This window comes from Echiichthys vipera, assembly GCF_963691815.1.
Source record: "Echiichthys vipera genome assembly, chromosome: 18".
In the NCBI taxonomy this organism is placed as follows: Eukaryota; Metazoa; Chordata; class Actinopteri; order Perciformes; family Trachinidae; genus Echiichthys; species Echiichthys vipera.
In genome coordinates this window covers 12,848,369-12,866,121 of record NC_139843.1, presented here as the reverse complement: position 1 = coordinate 12,866,121, position 17,753 = coordinate 12,848,369, and the positions used below count along the sequence as shown (strand labels likewise).

The 17,753-nt window shown below is 39.2% G+C and overlaps 1 protein-coding gene across 1 annotated transcript; it reads right to left on the bottom strand.

Annotated features, from left to right (window-relative positions):
* Positions 1-160: 160 nt before the first annotated feature.
* On the bottom strand, positions 161-13,107 carry LOC310961235 (MAGUK p55 subfamily member 3-like). The gene is made up of 19 exons (XM_083933237.1): positions 13,001-13,107; positions 12,359-12,477; positions 12,069-12,146; positions 11,827-11,907; positions 11,131-11,268; positions 9,845-9,926; positions 9,343-9,428; positions 9,145-9,219; positions 7,453-7,649; positions 7,253-7,317; positions 6,740-6,757; positions 6,385-6,426; positions 4,990-5,055; positions 4,593-4,751; positions 4,290-4,370; positions 2,786-2,879; positions 2,587-2,695; positions 764-883; positions 161-541 (listed from the first exon to the last, which is right to left on the bottom strand). Exons 1-19 carry the CDS (start codon positions 13,035-13,037, stop codon positions 353-355), a joined length of 1,836 nt encoding a protein of 611 aa, XP_083789363.1. The 5' UTR covers positions 13,038-13,107; the 3' UTR covers positions 161-352.
* Positions 13,108-17,753: the final 4,646 nt, after the last annotated feature.

Here is a 17,753-nt window from a genome sequence, read left to right as displayed (position 1 = left end):
CTTCACATTATAGCTGCTATTACAGTAGACGTCTTACATAGTATGATCATACTCGGTGCAGATATTTGACACGGTTTGCTTTAGGAACCTAGTTCTTCATGCACATACTACAGGCCTGTCACTGCACACTGCAGAATCTAAAACAGAAAGGTTTGCTTGATGTTCAGATTGATTAAATAGCAGCTACTGATGGGACTCAGCCAACTACCTCAAACCTGGATGTGTCGAATGGTTAGCATGGCAGTTAACACTTGATGACTCCAACGCTCAGAACCTCTAGAGGCTTCCTACAGTTTAATCTGTCCTCCACACGCTGTGGTCCAAAGATCCAACTGGAACCAGTCACGCTCAGTTAAGCAGATGAACTCCTCACCCAGGACACAGGCACCCACTGACGCTCCATCTGCACCCTCTCCAGTACGACCTGGAGCTCAGCTAAGGCACCGACTGGGTCGTCCTTCACCAAGACATAGTCCACCCAAGGGCCGTAGCACTCGTCCATCTGTTCAGCTGACTGTTTCATTTCCTGTAGGTCGTACTCCTAGTCAGGGGATGGAAGGAGACATGTTTTTTCAGAGCATTAAGATGGGTATAATAATTTAAGGTATATTTTACCTAGTGATAAGTTCAAATTACACTCATCTGTGCAGAGCATGCAGTGTATTGATCACCATCAGGAGGGGAACAGAAATGGCTGCATGTGGACTTATAAGATGAAGTTGTCTTATTTGTCAAGTTTTGAGCAGTGTTTCGTGTGACTCACCGTGATCCCCGAGCTGAGTGTGGAAGAGGAGCCAAGTAGTTTTCTTTGACTTTCATAGGTGCGAGGCCTTACGAAGACAACATATGGTTTAAACTCAGCAGTACGTAGTGTCTTCAGTGCCTGCATGTGTGTGGGAAAAACAACGCATATAGGGTACTTCACAAAAGACAAGGATTTTACCACTTTTACATTGTACAGGAGTTAAATGTTCTCTGCTGTGTGTACTGTACGTGCAGGACCTAAAAGTATACGTACTGTATTTGTTGAATCAATTTAGAAACAATTAAAGTATTGGTGTTAAATGCCAATTTTTGTAGCTCGTTCCTACGCAGTATTGAATTCCAGGTCTAGATAAGTATGGAAAAAGGGAAAATAAATGTATTGTTTCCAGACTATTATCTCACTTTGTAAAATAAAATATTAATATATACAAATCAAAACAAGTTGACTAACGCGACATAGCCGACCTGTAGATGATATGACACTAATCAAGCTGGCTGTAGAAAGGTGTCGGGTTACCACGGTTACCGTTTTTTCCATAAGTGTCGTCTACATTAATTATTTATTTTAATTTATCATTTTATTACAAGTAATATACAGTATTAAGTAATAGCCAATGAAGCAAAGACTTCTTCTGTAGTTCCTGGTTAATTGTCCATCCCTACTGTAACTGTCTGTAGTGTTGCAGGTTCACAGTTATTAATTGCACTCTTTAAACATTTAGCTTGAAGAAAATGCTGTGCGTTGAACATGTCTCTGTTTGGAGTTCATTCACTTATGTCATTATGTTGCCTAAGTAATTACAAGACATTTTCACATATGTATTGTATCTCATATATCTACATAGTCAGAATGTAACATGCGCATCGAAAGTTGGACCATTTATTTACATAATGAGCATCCAAAAAATGGGCATTCAGATGTTTGATGTTGACCAACAAATCCTCCGTGGAAATATGAGTCTGGAAAAGTATGGAAATTTGAAATGGAAAATGCGTAGGAACCCTGTATTCAAGAAATTATGCCATGACTTCTTTGGGCAGGCTGTCCTATGACTGATTTAAGCATTTTAGGACGTATTATATTTTGACTTATTTTTTACTTTTTTCAACATATGACCTTTTTGCGGGTTCTTTTTTGGACACGCTTTACTATGACTTCTGGATTTTTTGATACAAACGATACCACAACTTTGTTTTTCCTATTTTGACACTATACTAAGTATGGAATTTTGACTTGGAAAATTTTTAGGAACCGTAGGGAACTGTATTTGTCTCAAACAGTTCATAATATATTGTGAAAGTTTGACTTTTTAAACATACTGTACTGACTTTAAATATGAAATATAACTTGTTGACATACTATTGACTTTTACACTCCAATAAAACTGGAGTTTCTTGAGTTTGAAAGCACCCCTTAGTTCACAGTGACAACTCTAAAACTCTTATTTTAACTGTCAAATTAGTGATGCTAAAGCTTGGAATATATACAGCTTCTGTTCTGCACTCATCACAATCGTCTCTACCACATTCTGCATGAACTGACTGTCAGGGACTTTGAGGCAGATAAATAAGCTGCACCACTCTCTGTGTGATAAAAATAAAGTTTAGGTGACAAATAAGAAACATTTCACACTTTTTGATGATCGCTGGATTATTTCACTGGTTTAATCTTTAATACTTGTCCTCTACATCAAATATATCTGACCGTATGTCTGCACATGCTCCTATATCGGATAGAAAGAGTAGGTACTTGCCAGATAATGCAACTGTAACCATAAATGTATTTAGTTGGCATTTCTGAATGTCCGTTTAAATACTAACCTCTGGCTGCACGTCCACCAGACAGACCTTGTTTTGATCCAAAATTCTGTGAATGGACTCCAAACTGGTGCCGTACAGATTATCTTTATATTCCCCATATTCAATAAATCTGTGAAAATACAGCACCATCATGAATGAATTATATAAATCATTTGTTGCACTCAATTGGTTTACAAAGTATCCGGTGTCCAATACTTACTTGCCATTCTGAATGTCGGCCTCGAAAACTGCTTTAGTTATGAAGTGGTACTCCACTCCTTCTCTCTCATTACTCTTCCTGACGCGAGTGGTGTCTTCAAGTCGCACATTTAAACACAGCCAGCAGGAAGACAAAAATATAATTATCTTATCTTTGTGTGTTTCTGGGTGGACACTTTATAATGAGGCTACTAAACGTATGCTTAAGTAACTCACAAGTCATGCATTACTCATGATGATGTCACACCCATGCATTTGATCAGATAGAAAAGATTATTTCAGACCCAAGATAGATGTTTGAATCTATGTAATCATTACTTGATGATCTATTTTAGTCACATAAGCTCAGTGAATTGATGTGTTTGTTTTTAAATGTTGAGCAACAGGAATTCATGGTACGTCTTGCATTAAAACATCACGACTCAATGTGTTTGTTTCAGTGTGTGTTTTTGTAGACTTGCTCTAAAGTGTTACGATTTTTGGATACTTTTGAGGTAGGTGTGTTTGTCACTAAGGTCTCTTATAAACTGCACATTTATCTCAAGTATTACATTTTGTTTGCACCAGAGATGAACAACAATCCCTTTCTCCCATGGATAGCTGGTTTTGGTGTAGTTTTGCATAAAAACATCCAGACAGTGGCAGTGTCTGCAACAGGGGATTATTATGATTTAAATCCTAGTTTACAGCTACTGACAGGTACTCCAGGGAAAGTACAAACATTTGCTATGGGCGCAGATGTGCTGAAGTCATTCAAAGCAAGGGCCTCTACACTTCTACCCATTTTTTAATCCTATAGCCCTAAGAAAACATTGTTTAAATCTTCTCTTCTGACACATTCTCTAATTTTGCACACTTTTTTTCTCATAAAATAAAGGTTTTTGATGAAGTGTCTTGGTTAATTAAAAAAAACAAAAACATGATAGTACAGCAGTGGTATAGCCACAACAATATTTCAGAATAAAGTTAGAAATAATACCTTGTTCTCTAATGTTTTATCTCCAGTATAGTATGTCATAAAGAGTCATATTAAAAGTATGTCATAAAAATACCTAGTATGTTATAAAAAGTCACAGTAAAGTATGTCAGAATAAGTCAAAATATAATACGTCCCAAAAACGCTAAAATCAGTCAATGGATAGCATGTCTAGAACAGAAATAGCACCAAAGTCAAGAAAAGTCCTAGTCAAGTGTCTCCAAAAAAATAAGCCAAAAAATAAATGGCATAGTAAAGCATGTCAAAAAAGTCAAAATATAATATCTGTCAGTCAGACCATAGCTTGCTGAAAAAAGTCAAGCTAGGTCCTAGTAAAGTGTGTCTAAAAAATAAGCCAAAAAAGTAATTTAGTAGTATTGTATTTCGTAAAATGTCACTAAAGGTTTTTGAAACAGGGGAATCATATGATTTTGAATCCTATCTTTCAGCTACTGACAGGTACTAAATAAAAGTAGCATGCATCCCTTGTACAAAAGCATAAAAAGATCTCCAAGACATAAAGACTTACGAGGTACAGCCAAACCAAAGTGTCGAGGATTTTCAGCGATCACCTTCTGTTTGAGCTCAGTGATCCGAGCTCCCAGGGAACCTGTGACCATATAACAACACAATAAATAACTGAATAAAAAGGTTATACAACACGATCATTTGTGCCGAGGGAAAATATCTGTAAGTCGATTCTGCTTTCTACAGGGTTTTTACGTGACAGAACCAAACTCAGAGTTCTTACTTGGGAGATATATTCTTAGATTTAGATCCAAAACTGACCATCATACATCTTTAATGTCATCGAACCCCACAGTGAACCTACCTATCAGTACTATAAGGCGAGGCCTCTCACCAGGGCGGGGCAGATATTGTGTTACTTCTTCATAAATCAGGAACTCTGTGTGATTGGTGTCTGGAGTTTGAGGTTCTCCCGGTGAACCCTGGCGATCTTTCCTGAGGCGGAAACTTCTACGCAGGCCAGCTGTGGTAAAAGAAATGCAAATACAAATGTAACATAGACAGAGATGCAGATCGCACTGACCGCATTCAAACTTTGGCATTGAGAAATGTAAGTTACTAATATAATAAACAGCAAAGTGCATTCCATTAGTTTCAAATCAGTATCTGAAATATTCTTACCGATTTATATTCAAATCCTGGGCCACACATGACACAACACAGACACGCTGAACAACACCGTTAGAAATCAGTAAGAGTACCTGAGTAAAAATCCCATGAGAGAGCATGGCCACAGAAGGCAGGGGCTGCCTTACTTTTGGGAGAAACTACAGCTCATATTAGACCATGTACTCAACCAGCTTAAATCTCAGAATCAAACGGAATCAAAGCTTGGAAGCCATGCATGACGTTTCTACCTCCTCACACAAACAAAGCACCTTTGTATTGTGAGGAGAGATGATTTTCTGAAGCACAGCGTGATGAGCTGCCATGAGGTGGCCCAAAGACACTGTGACAAGCGCGGCGGCGGACTGTTAGCATACTGCGCAAAAAGCCCGCCAGAGTGACAAGTCGCCAACAAAAAGTGCAAAGCAAGGGCACGAAAATACACCCACAACGAATACACTGCCACTTATCAATCCTGTCATGTTTAAGATGAAGAAAAAACTGTGACCATGAAAAAATCAAAAGTCCAGCTATTTTTTAACCACGTCAACTTTGGCATCATTGTCCATCAAAATCATTACAAGTGTTTTATTGTAGAGGTACTTGCTTTAGCCAGGCGCTGATGTCAGCATGCTCACAACAATGATGTTGACCAGGTCATTTTGACCGTGTCCAACCCCATGTATCATCTTGTTATGCTAACAAGTGTGTATGTGCACATGAGGGTGCTAAAGAAAAAAAAAGGTAAGGGATCACTAAAGTCCTTACAATTCATCCTGAGGTAGCCCATCTAATGTCACAAATTGGTCCATGTTGGCACTAGAGGAAAAGTCAGGTTAGTCTGGAAACACCGGAACAATATTGCTATCCCTGGACCCATATCACCAATTCAACTATAAATGACTGAGCAATACCTCATTACTGATTTTAAACTGTTAAATATCAAATTTGTATCAATGCTTTAGAGAATACTATGTAATGAGTCATTATTATGTTAATTCATGACTTTTACATTTATTTTGCACTGAGGATGCTATAAAAATTAGAAAATAATGAAGAAACCATTAAATACATTCATTCATCTTCAACTGCTTGTCCCTGTCGGGGTCGCGGGGGGCTGGAGCCGATCCCAGCTGACATCGGGCGTGAGGCGGGGTACACCCTGGACAGGATGCTAGTCTAATTCAATTATTCAATCTAATGTACAATTAGGAAATGAATACTATAAATCTGGAGTGAAGTGTTATGATTTTAAGATATTAAGAGTTGTGCACCACCAGACTAATTTGCAAGACATCACGTCACAAGAAAGTTATAAGTTTGTTATAAAAATGTAATTTAAAAAGTCATAATATTGTATGTCATTAAAAAGTGTTGTCAAAAACTTTAAGAATCCCTGTTCTAAAAGAAAAAAATGGCCTTGCACACAGATTGAGCAGAAATGTGATGTTGCAGTCATTAGTATATTTGAATTGCTTGTGCCTCCTCACCTATGTCCTTTCCGTTCAGAGTACCCTCACTGTCACAGTCTTCTGCAGGGCGGCATGCAGGAAGAGAAGACGGGGTAAGAGAGGGGAGGAGGAGCGGCCGATGTTGAGGATACTTTCACGTCAGAACACAGCAGGTTACAGTGCAGTTACTACATCACTAAGATATTGAGGGAATAAAGGAGACTGTAAAGGTAAAAATGGGATAAATTGTGGAGCAAGAAGTGCAATGTAATTTGTGTTTTTTGAGTTTTAGGGGGGGTGCTGATAGAATTTCATATAGAAATTCTGACCATGATAACATGAAGTAGATGCAGGGATGAGTGCTATTTTCTAACATGAGGGTTTGTCCACATACCTCTCTCAGCACGATCATCTGAGGTTAGCAATGCAAGGAATAACACAAAGTATCACTATAGAGAGTGACAATGTTACAACTGCTATACTGTTAAATTACTGCTGCTCTGCTACTAGTCTACATTACAGTGATCTTATGTTCCCTTTCTGGAAAACGTCTATCTAAACTGCATTTACACTTAGAAACCCTATGTCCTTTGTATAACACCTTTTCAAACACAGTGTACATACATAAAAAAAGTGACTTAACCACTAGCTGTTGTTTTTCAAACCACTTTGTTTCATTTTACTTTTGAATTGGATTAGGAAATGAAACAATGGATTAAGGTTTTTTCTATGGAGATTAACCTCAGATGCCTTCTTCTTTTTGCATAATCTATCTTTATTGCATCTCCTTGGCTAGATTAGATTTGACCTGCAATACAAGCTGTATCTGTACATGTAAGCTGTTTACACATTTATGGTAACACTGCAGGTTAAGGGAGACCATTTTTTGAAAGTGAAATAGGCTTACATGTAGGAGCTTTGGACGACATGGAGGCAGGGAAAGAACCCATTTTCATCCTGTATCTCAGGCGCCTGGGAATAATAATAATAATAATTAAAAAAAAAAAGGATATGAAAAAGGTAACCTAGTCAGACATTCTCAAAAAATGCACAATGAGTTATACAGTAATCTTGTTGACAGTAAAATGCTGAGTTGATGCTGACTACCTCTCCTGGAACTGGGCAGAGGGTATGAGAGCAGCACGCAGGTTACAGTCGCCCATCCTCTTTGCCTGCCACCAGGTGGCGTCCTCCTGACTGACAACCTGGAGAATGTCCCGCCTCTTAAAAGGAAGTCCTGCCTCTTGGCACGGCGTGGCCTTGTCCTCGTATGGCGTGTAGTCAAACAAAGCCCGAAGGTAGACCTTTTAGGAGCAGGAAAATTCTGTTAGCGGTGGTTGCCAGGGCTTGACATTAACACCTGCCAAATGCGGTTGAATTTCAGCCGTGGCGGGTAACAAAGTTGCTGGTGGTGGTTAACGTATGAGGCCGAAAACAAAGTACTGCGCAGATTGAATTTTCTTACAGCGTGGGGAGAAGCAAAAGGGGTTTCGTTTGTGATTTGTAATACAAACGTTAAATTTGAAACTGCTAAAGAAAACAGTGTTTCAGTAACTCATCTAATATATGGGGGAACAAATGTCATGATTGTCTAATGTTTTGAGATGCACCTGTATGTGATTGCTGCTTAGATATCCTGTATATAGAGTCATTACTAAGGCTGTCAAATAAAAATATTTAAATGTTCCGTGTTTTATGAATCGTATGCATTTGAATTGCACTAGGCTTCAGTGTTTATTGTTGTTATAGATTAATGATGTAGTTAATAAATGCTGTATTAAAACAGACAGTATTCATCTTGCCAGTTTTTTTTCAGTATAGTTATCTCTCAAGTTAATCTTCTACATCCCTGTAACATTTTTTATGAAGAAGCTGCCCATTATATAGGGTATTTTTTTCTTAATATACTATGTATACAAATTTGTGGCTAGTAGGAATGCTGAGTGGCTGGTAACTTTTGAAAACAACTAGCCACAGTCGCTGGTGAGCAGAAAAAATAGTGTCAAGCTCAGGTAGTAGCTTTAAAAGGAATTCATTCATTCATTCATTCATTCATCTTCAACCGCTTATCCCTGAGTCGGGGTCGCGGGGGTGCTGGAGCCGATCCCAGCTGACATCGGGCGTAAGGCGGGGTACACCCTGGACAGGACGCCAGTCTATCACAGGGCACAGAGAGACGAACAGAGACAGACAACCATTCACACCTACAATTTCAGACTCATCAATTAACCTAACACATGCATGTCTTTGGATTGTGGGAGGAAACCGGAGTACCCGGAGAAAACCCACGCAGACACGGGGAGAACATGCAAACTCCGCACAGAAAGGCCGAGGTCGGGATGCGAACCTGTGACCTTCTTGCTGTGAGGCGACAGTGCTAACCACTACACCACCGTGTAGCCCACTTTAAAAGGAAATGTTTGATATTTTGGGACATATGCTAATATTGGCTCTTCTTTTGGGAGTTGGATGAGAAGATCAATATCTGTCCTTTAAAATGTAAAACTAGAGCCATAAGCCAGTTAGCTCAGCTTAGCACAAAGACTGGAAACGGGGAAAACAGCTAGCCTGCCTTCAGGAAGTCTACGTTTTTTTGTCTTATTAAACAAATGTGATAATAAACGCAATCTAAATGCTTATGTCTAGTTTTGATTTGGAAAAATGATTAAAGACATCAAGCAATCAATTAAATAGACATCTTTTCCCAGTTTCTGGTGGAGGAGTTAATGGTTGTTCACCCTTTTTGAAGCAAACTGGTTGCATATGTAAATTGAATGTTGCAGACAAAGGGGTCCTCACCCTGCTTTCCTTCAGTTTGTCGTCTTCTGCAACAGCTGGGATGATTTTCAGTGTGATGGAGCCTTGTGACTGGGACTGATCAAAGACATCAGAGCAGCAGCATCATCATGTGCCCGCAGTAATCAGCAGTGAATAATCACAGTATCTGAATAAGTGTGATGCGATATGACAAAAAAAAAAAAATTGTTCTTTCTTTACCAGAATCTGACTAATTTCATCTGGTCTTTTGTGGGTTATTGTGTTTCCATTGACCTCTCGAAGCTCATCTCCTACATGCACCAGACCTGGAAACGAACACACGAAACCAGTGGACTGAAAACAAGCCTACTGGCCAAGCAAAATAAAGCAAAGAAAATCCCAGTAAGTGTAGCCCCGTGAAGGGTTTAGAGTATGAGGCTCAGATATAAACAAAAAAAACAGACAATTTTCCGTTGGCATGAAGTTGATAACATCTCCATGGCAACAGCCAGGAGCATCCCTTGTAATCTCAAAATATGCAATCTTGCGGCACTAATCTCAAGGATTTGATCTCAGTTGACAGTTCATGGGGTTACACAACATAATCTTCTCACTTCTGTCAGTATAGCAGCAGAGATAAGGAAGTTCTGTTGGGCAGCAAGTTGTTTTTTCTTTTACGGAGAAAATAAAAGAATACAACTAACATTTGCATTATGAAACGTGTTGAAACAGTTTGTCTCACCACTGCGGTCAGCTGCCCCTCCCCTCATGATTCTGGCCACGATTACGGCTCCTGTCACCTCGTCTCTCCGGATGGTCGCTCCCTGGTGTAAGAGATGAAGAATGAATCTCATCATCTCTCATCTTCAGTTCAATGAGCTGATACAATGCTCTGGTCAAAGGGTAAAAGCAGCTCCTCATGTGCATGTTGGTGGCTTTTTCCTGTACAGTACACGGTCGGTGGTAAATGCCAAAACTGTGTGACTAGAGATTTTGATAATTGATCACCTCCCTGTTCCTGCTTTATCTCTACTGGCTACATGGTTCCTGCCGTTTCATGCTCTTGATGCTATAATCATGTGGTTACATTTCTTATTACTGTATCATAGAGAAAGGTCTAGCAACCACTTCTGTCCGCTCATCATGAAGTAACAGCGATTAACGATCGCAACTAACGATTATATTCATTGTCGATTTATCGGTTGGTTGATTTCTTGATAAATCGTTTAGTTGTTTGAACTATAACATTTAATTCAATTAAACAAACGGGACATAATGTGTTGAAAGCTTTGGAGGTACTGCTACAGTTAATTGGGACAGATTCTGGTCTTTATGCTAAACTAAGATAACTGGCTGCGACTGTAACTTCAGCTTTGGAGGACGGACATTAGGAGTGTAATTTAGAAAGCAGTGATACACTTGAGTATCACGATTTTATTTTTAAAATCACAATATCCTTTTTTTAAATTAATAGCTAACATGCAGAGATTTGTGGCAGACAATGACATTTCATTGTTTGTATTTCATGTTCATTTTGTGCTGATAGCCTCAACGTATGCATATAATGGTGTGTTCTTTATACTTTGACAGGTTTCCTAAAATTAGATTTTTAAATCGCAATATATTGCCTTGCTTATAGTATCACAATATATTGAATTGTAACCCCTGTATCATGATACATATTAAATCATCAGATACTTGTCAATACACAGTCCTAACAGACATTATGGTGGTGTTGATATTCATCTAGAGTATTTCCCAAAATGTCAAACTATTCCTTTAAGTCTAGTAGCTGTTTCTGACAAGTTAACACCAAATCTATTTTCTGTCCTTTGCTTGAAGGAATTCCCTGAGAATGGATTTTTATAGCATCACACCGAGACACACATTCACACCCTGGGGCTCTCTCTAAAGCCTCGGAGCTGCTCCATTAAAGTAAATGGAGTTTTTGAAGCTGCACTTGAGGGCACAAGAATAATAGCTGGGACACTTATTTCCTCATGTCCTCAGGGGGGAGGCAGCACTCACCAGGGGCTCTTTGTTCTTGACCAGGCGGACGATCTTGACCGACTCTTCCTCCAGGTCGTCGTCCACATCCTCTGGCAGTGGTGGCAGCACCGGGTCAAAGTTCTTTTGGGCCACTGTGTCATGGGCTGACAGCACCGCCTTTACAAAAGAATACACAGACAAATGCAGGGATGGGTGAGATTGAAGAGCCTGAACTGAGGACATGAAGAAAGCAAGAAAAAAGCAAACTATAAAGCAAAGAAAAAAGGTCAGGGAGAAGAGAAAAAGAAAAGAAAGATTAGCTTCATTAGCTGCTTTTGAAAATGTGTGTACAGGTTCCAACGCTGTACTCTCTTCTTACCACCCAGACAGCCAATATATAGAACATAATCACTTTATAAGAGTAATTGCACTGTCTTGTCTGTGTCAGTATTAAGATAGCTCTGACATTGGTGTTATGCAATAGATGGTTAACTTAGAGGAAAATCAGAGCAGCTCAGGGTGAAAGCACAGTGAAGCAGTGACATTACAGAGATCAAACCTCAGGAGGAATGAGAGGACGTCAAAAGCAAAGAGACAGTGTGTGTGTGTGTGTGTGTGTGTATGTGTATGTGTGTGTGTGTGTGTGGTTGTGTGTGTGGTTGTGTGTGTGTGTGTGTGTGTGTGTGTGTGTGTGTGTGTGTGTGTGTGTGTGTGTGTGTGTGTGTGTGTGTGTACCTTGAGGTGAGGAGTGCTCAGCAGAAGAAGCAGTTCTCTCTCATCGTCCTCCAGCGGCCCGTTCTGAATCTCTTCTGCCAGCTAGACGATTTGAATCAGAAAATCTCCTCAGGAAATATATTTACTTTAGAAAACGGCCTTTTCAAGATCACAATATTAATACTACTTAGAATATTATTATTACTATTATTAATATTTTGCTTTAGTTTGTTTTTAAAACAGTGAGGAAAGATTGAACATACATCCTCTGCCAGAGAACTGGCGCTGTGTAGAACTGGAGTTGGGCTGTGTTTCTCATACTGCTTCAGTTTGTCATGAATCTGGGGTGTAAAGCACACAAAAAGACAGAGAGATGCTCAAACACACACTGGAATTTACCATTATACACGCAGAATTATTTTTCATGCAAAGGAAGACCGCATGTGACTAGATGTCTCTTTGTCAAACATGATTTGAAGGTCACACAGCCTTGCCTGAAATCACAAACATTGACAAACACTTCTACACACACACACACACATATCTGCTGTACCTTCATGAGGTAACTGAGGCTTTTCTCACTGAAGACATCTTTGAGAAAGACCAGGTCCTCTGTATGGTTGGCATCAGGGTGGAGCTGAGAGGTGAGCAGGGCCAGAGTCTCATGCAGCCCTATGAATCAAAAACAAAGAAAACACTCAGGGCCGAGGAGTCTCTGATGCAGTGTCAATGACTGCTCTGAACTCAAATATGAATCAAGATTCTGTTACTTTCTGTTATTGCATATTTCTCCTATAGAGCGTTTTCAGAAACATGTGTTAGTGAACTGTATAGCTGTAGAAGTGAGAAAGTTTGTGACCAAGTTGAGCCAAAACCAAGCCCTGCCCACGTTCTCTCAAAAGTTCTTATTTTACCATTTAATGGTCAATCACATCCAAGTCCTAAATCCTCCTTGCTCCCATCGTTTTAGTGAAACCAACCATCGAACTATCGTTTATTGTAGGTTGTTTGAAGTCAAATTTCTGTTTATGTAGATCCAAATAAGACTGGCATGCATGTTGAGTTGGAGATGTTAGGTAAACACGTGGCAAACTCACAGACAGGCTCTTTATGCTTCTCTTTTGGTACCAATGTCATTACCAATAAAATGTAATCAATTTAAAAATGCACTTTCATTATTTAGATCTGGCTGTACCTGTGCTTGCAGACACGATGGGCATGGCTTCAATCATTCAGTGGAGGCAGGAGGGTGCAGAGAGGGGGAGAACAGGGAGGGAGGGAAAACAAAGCCAGTGATCTCTCTCTCCACTGGCTCCTTCTGTTCCTTGTGCACAGCCAAGGTGAAAAATCACAGACACCGCTGTAAATGGGGAAAAAATAAACACAATGTGACTCTTAAATATTTAAATCTGCATTCTTAAAAAGGGGATTCAAAGCATCTTATTCAGAATTTAGGGATTTCTTCATGATTGTCATTTTTTTCTGATAACTCCTACTCAAATATTTATATGGAATAACACCAGCTTGAAAAAAACAAGATTACGGTTCTCATAGTTACAGATGTTTTAAAAAGATGACAAATCATTTCCATGCTGATAAGTGCAACAAAAAGCAAAAGTCTGCCGATGCTACTGGAGAGCACAGTGAAGTCCTACAAATGGATTTCAGTACCATGGCGCTCACTTATTAATAATAAGCATACTTTCTAATTTAAAATGACTTATAAATGTAAACACATTTGGATGGGGGAACCGGCCAGCCGTGCTTCGACAATGATGAATCCACCCATTACTGCGCTGAAGTTTCAACATAAGTGATAGCTGCTTCTGCATTACTGACACATGAAGCATTTGTTTTATTTCAGACTGTGACTGTCAAACCAAGAGGAAAGGGAGGTCAGTTTAAACTGAAAAGTTTTGTCTAATTAAATGCTTCGCCTTGGCCGTCACCATGGCAACCTTACAGTAGGACTCTCCATATGTTTACATTTCAATTGTCTCATAGATTAGACTAATTAAATGGTGTTTTGATTGGGTCACATTATTCACTTCACTAGTGTAGCACTGTGGGCAGTGACGCATGTCGCTTCAATATGACATCAAGATAAGATTTTCAATTTCATTATATTTTGTGCAGGGTTTTTTCTATTAAGATTGGAGATTAGTCCAAATGATAAATTGGACAGAAAGCGGGCCAACTAAGTGTTTTGACAGGCTTCTTCTTCTTCTTCTTCTTCTTATTCTTCTTCTATATTCAAATGCAGCAATAAAAAAAAAAAGGTAGCTGACATTAATTCTTTATTTTACAGTGAGGATGTCGCCTTTCTTTGGATGATGATCATTTCCCTCCTCAGCTGGCAGAGTGAAGACAATGATCCAGACTCCTAATTAGAAGTCCCTGCAGTAAATCGTGTGACAGTGGTATATTCTTCACCTGCTGTATTCCTGCTCTAACCGTATTACTGCTTCTGGAGCGACTGGCTGTGTAGGTGGAAGGGTCGCTGTAATAATAATGGCAGGAGAATATTGTATTTTTTGAGTCTGCTCTGTCTTCATCCTACACTTCGTCCATTTACTATGTGGTTTTCTGCTTTAGTAAAAGCAACTTTCAAAAAGTAAACATTACATTATTGTACTGTACAGTGGACATGGTGGTCTATGGGAAACAAACTGACTGCAAAAGGTAGTTATTTCCCTCTTAAAGCAACATTTCCTTTGATATCAAAATGACAAAACAATCCTGCAGCGGCTCATTGCTACACATCAACAATGACCACAAACACATGTTAGATGTCCTTAAACAAAAGCACCTGATCAGAATGGTGGCAGTGTAGCAAGCGCTCGTCAAATTGATTCACTGTTTAGACAGATTAATGAATCTATCAGCCTTGTAGCCTCTTTGTCGCTGCAGATTATATTTAATAGGGTTTGACTATTAATACAATAGTGAGCGAGGGAGTTTCTTGTTTTTCTGCCATCTTATGTCAAGTATTCTGACAACTCTATCAAAACGGCGATTTTCAATTGTCTTCTGCTAAGTCTTTGTCATGTTCTGTCACTTCATGGTCACATTTCCTCTGCTGGGCTGGTGAAAACAAAAACAGTTGGCAAGGAAATTTGTAGTTTAAAAAAAAGGCATGATGGCATTGTGCCAAAGTGGCAATTAGATTAAACAGTGACAGCACAAACAGACATTTACTTAGCTGGTGACACATGCACATAAAGCACAGATTGGAGCCATGTTTAATGCATTCAACTGTGCATTAGAATGATGAGGTTTGATGAAAATAAGCTTTAGACGCTGCTCTGAACTATTACACATTATAATTGGGTGTTATACATATATAAAACTAGAGACAGCAGCTGCTTAGTTTAGCGCGCACAGCTTGATCCAAAAGTAACAACATCCACATACAGTCTATGCTTCCACCTAGCAGCACCTCTGAAGCACGTATAACACATTATATATAATTTAATCTGTGACAAAATCTAAATGTAAAAAGAATACTTTGTGGTTTTATGGTTAGCATGGCAACTTTCACTTTCTTAGAAATAGTCCAGAACACTGCCAAACCTCATTGCTGCTAGGTGAATGTTGTTACCCTTGGACATAGCCAGTCTTTATGCAATGCTAAGCTAACTGTCTCCTGCTTAATATTTACTGTGCAGTCATGAGAGTACATCTCCTCATAACTTTTAGCAGGAAACCTGTTTGAACTATTCCTTTATTCCGTCTTGACCTCTGCACACATGTTGACAGATGGATAGCATCACCAATATGTTGCACAGTACAATATGTTGTAGCTGGAGCGTCACATGACCCTTGACCTCTCCTCATGCCATTAGTGAGCCTCAATCAGGCATCGATAATAATAATAACGCCCCCAGATTGATTCAGTCTAATGCTGCTGCACCACCATCAGCATATCTGTCATATTCACTCGCTCTGTGGGGCATTGACAAAGCAGCACTCTTAAAAAAAAAATCCATTGTGCACATAATCAGGAGCGAAACTAGGTATAACATATGTATTCATGTTGGCAACCAGGGTCTGCAACTGCGGCCATCATGTCAATCAGATACGTTTAATTTTGCATAAGAAATGACTTAAAAGGATGAGACTTCCAGTCATTTGTATTTAAATCCCTCAAAAGGGCCAAAACAGAAATGAAGAGACGGCCAACTGCAGTGAAAGCAACAGTGACAAGAGAAAGCTAGCTAGTAACATAGCCTCGGTTAGCCTCAGCTAAAGCTAAAGCAACATTTTTTCATGGATTTTTCTACAGCTGTCTGTAAATTAAAAATATCCATCTTGATGAAAAAAACAAAACACTTTGGTTATTTAGTTAGTTATTCCACGCAATGAAATGAGCAAGTCGCTTTGATTTCTCATGCAACATTAACTATAATGTTAATGCTGCCTAGCTTAGCAGATTAACAGGAAAAATGCCATCTCAGCTTTTACCTTTAGTGAAATGTATAGCTACTGACGTTAAGCGTTTATTTTAAACAATGAATAAACAATTAATGACTTCACTATTAACATTTAAAAGTAGCCTATACGGAAAGACAGACACCAAGCAAAACAGACATACATTTAACTCATTTAAGCTGGGCTGTAAATAGAATAAAGTTCATTTTCTCAAATAAGTTCAAATGGTCACAAAGGCTGAAAGAACATTATTATGCAGGTGCTAAAGGGATCATCACAACCTATTGTATTTGTTATACCCCTTTTGTTCTCATCTTCAGTGCTTTTGTAATTACTTTCATTCTTTCCCAACTTAGAGGTGAATTATCATTAAATAAAATGGATTACACTTCATTTTGTTTGTGCCGTCTGTTGGCCCCCCACACAACCCCACTCCACTGAAAAACAACAAAGCCAACATTTCAGAGGTAAATCCTAGGCTGACGCTCCTGACCTTCCCTCTCTCCATCCCTCCCTCCCTCCATCCGACTCTCTCGCTCTCTAATTACAAGAGGCAGAGAAGAGCTTAAAGCCCACATCTTTCTGGGTTTTTTTTCCTCTCACACACTGAGCCTATCATCTATATACTTAAGGTTACCACCCTCCATATGGTGGTATTATCGAGCCTCCTTGATTTAAGACGGCAGTGCTCGCAGCTGTGCATCACTGAGGATTTCAATGCATACAATGAAGACGATTAGAAAGGATTGGATGATTAGAAGAGAAACTAAAGAGCAGCAAGGGTGCAGCAGACCCTGTAGCACTGAGTTACCTTCTGTAATAAGAATGGAGGAAAAATGATGATATACACTTGTATTTAAAGCAAGAAGAACTCTACAGCAAATGAAAACTAAACAATTATTTCAATAATGAATTAGTTGTGTTTGACCGAAAAATTATTTCCATTGCAAAACGTAGGTTTCTGCTTTTCCAGTGTGAGGATTTGGAGCATTTCTGTATCTCATATTAAAAATGGAATCCCCGCAGGATGAACCTAAATCATTTTTGGTGACCCACCCAAATTAATCCTACGTGAACGCAGCTTTAGTCTGTTCAGACAAAATAAGCAATTGGAAGAAGCCTGTGAATGATCTCATTTGTCCAGGTCATCGTTATCCTCAAAGCAATTTCAGTCAGGCTGGGACTGGTCAGATGTGTACCTGAACTGATGAAGCCTCTAGGATGAGAGGTGAAACGTCTTCCTAGACAAATAACCAAGTCCAGTTGCTTTTGACTGAAACTGCTTTGAGGAGAAGCAACTGGAAGAAAACATCAATAGAGAATTTTTTTTTCACAAATTCTGATTCTTTCACAGACTAAAATGCCCTTACTCTCTTTAGAAGCAGTAAACTGTCAATGTAATTGTCTTTAACATAAATCTTCAACAGGGGGTCTGTGTCTACTAGAGTTACTGGAGGGGTGGGCATTGTATTATTTGATGATGAAGTTGATGATGGGCTTACTGTCCTATAGGTAAG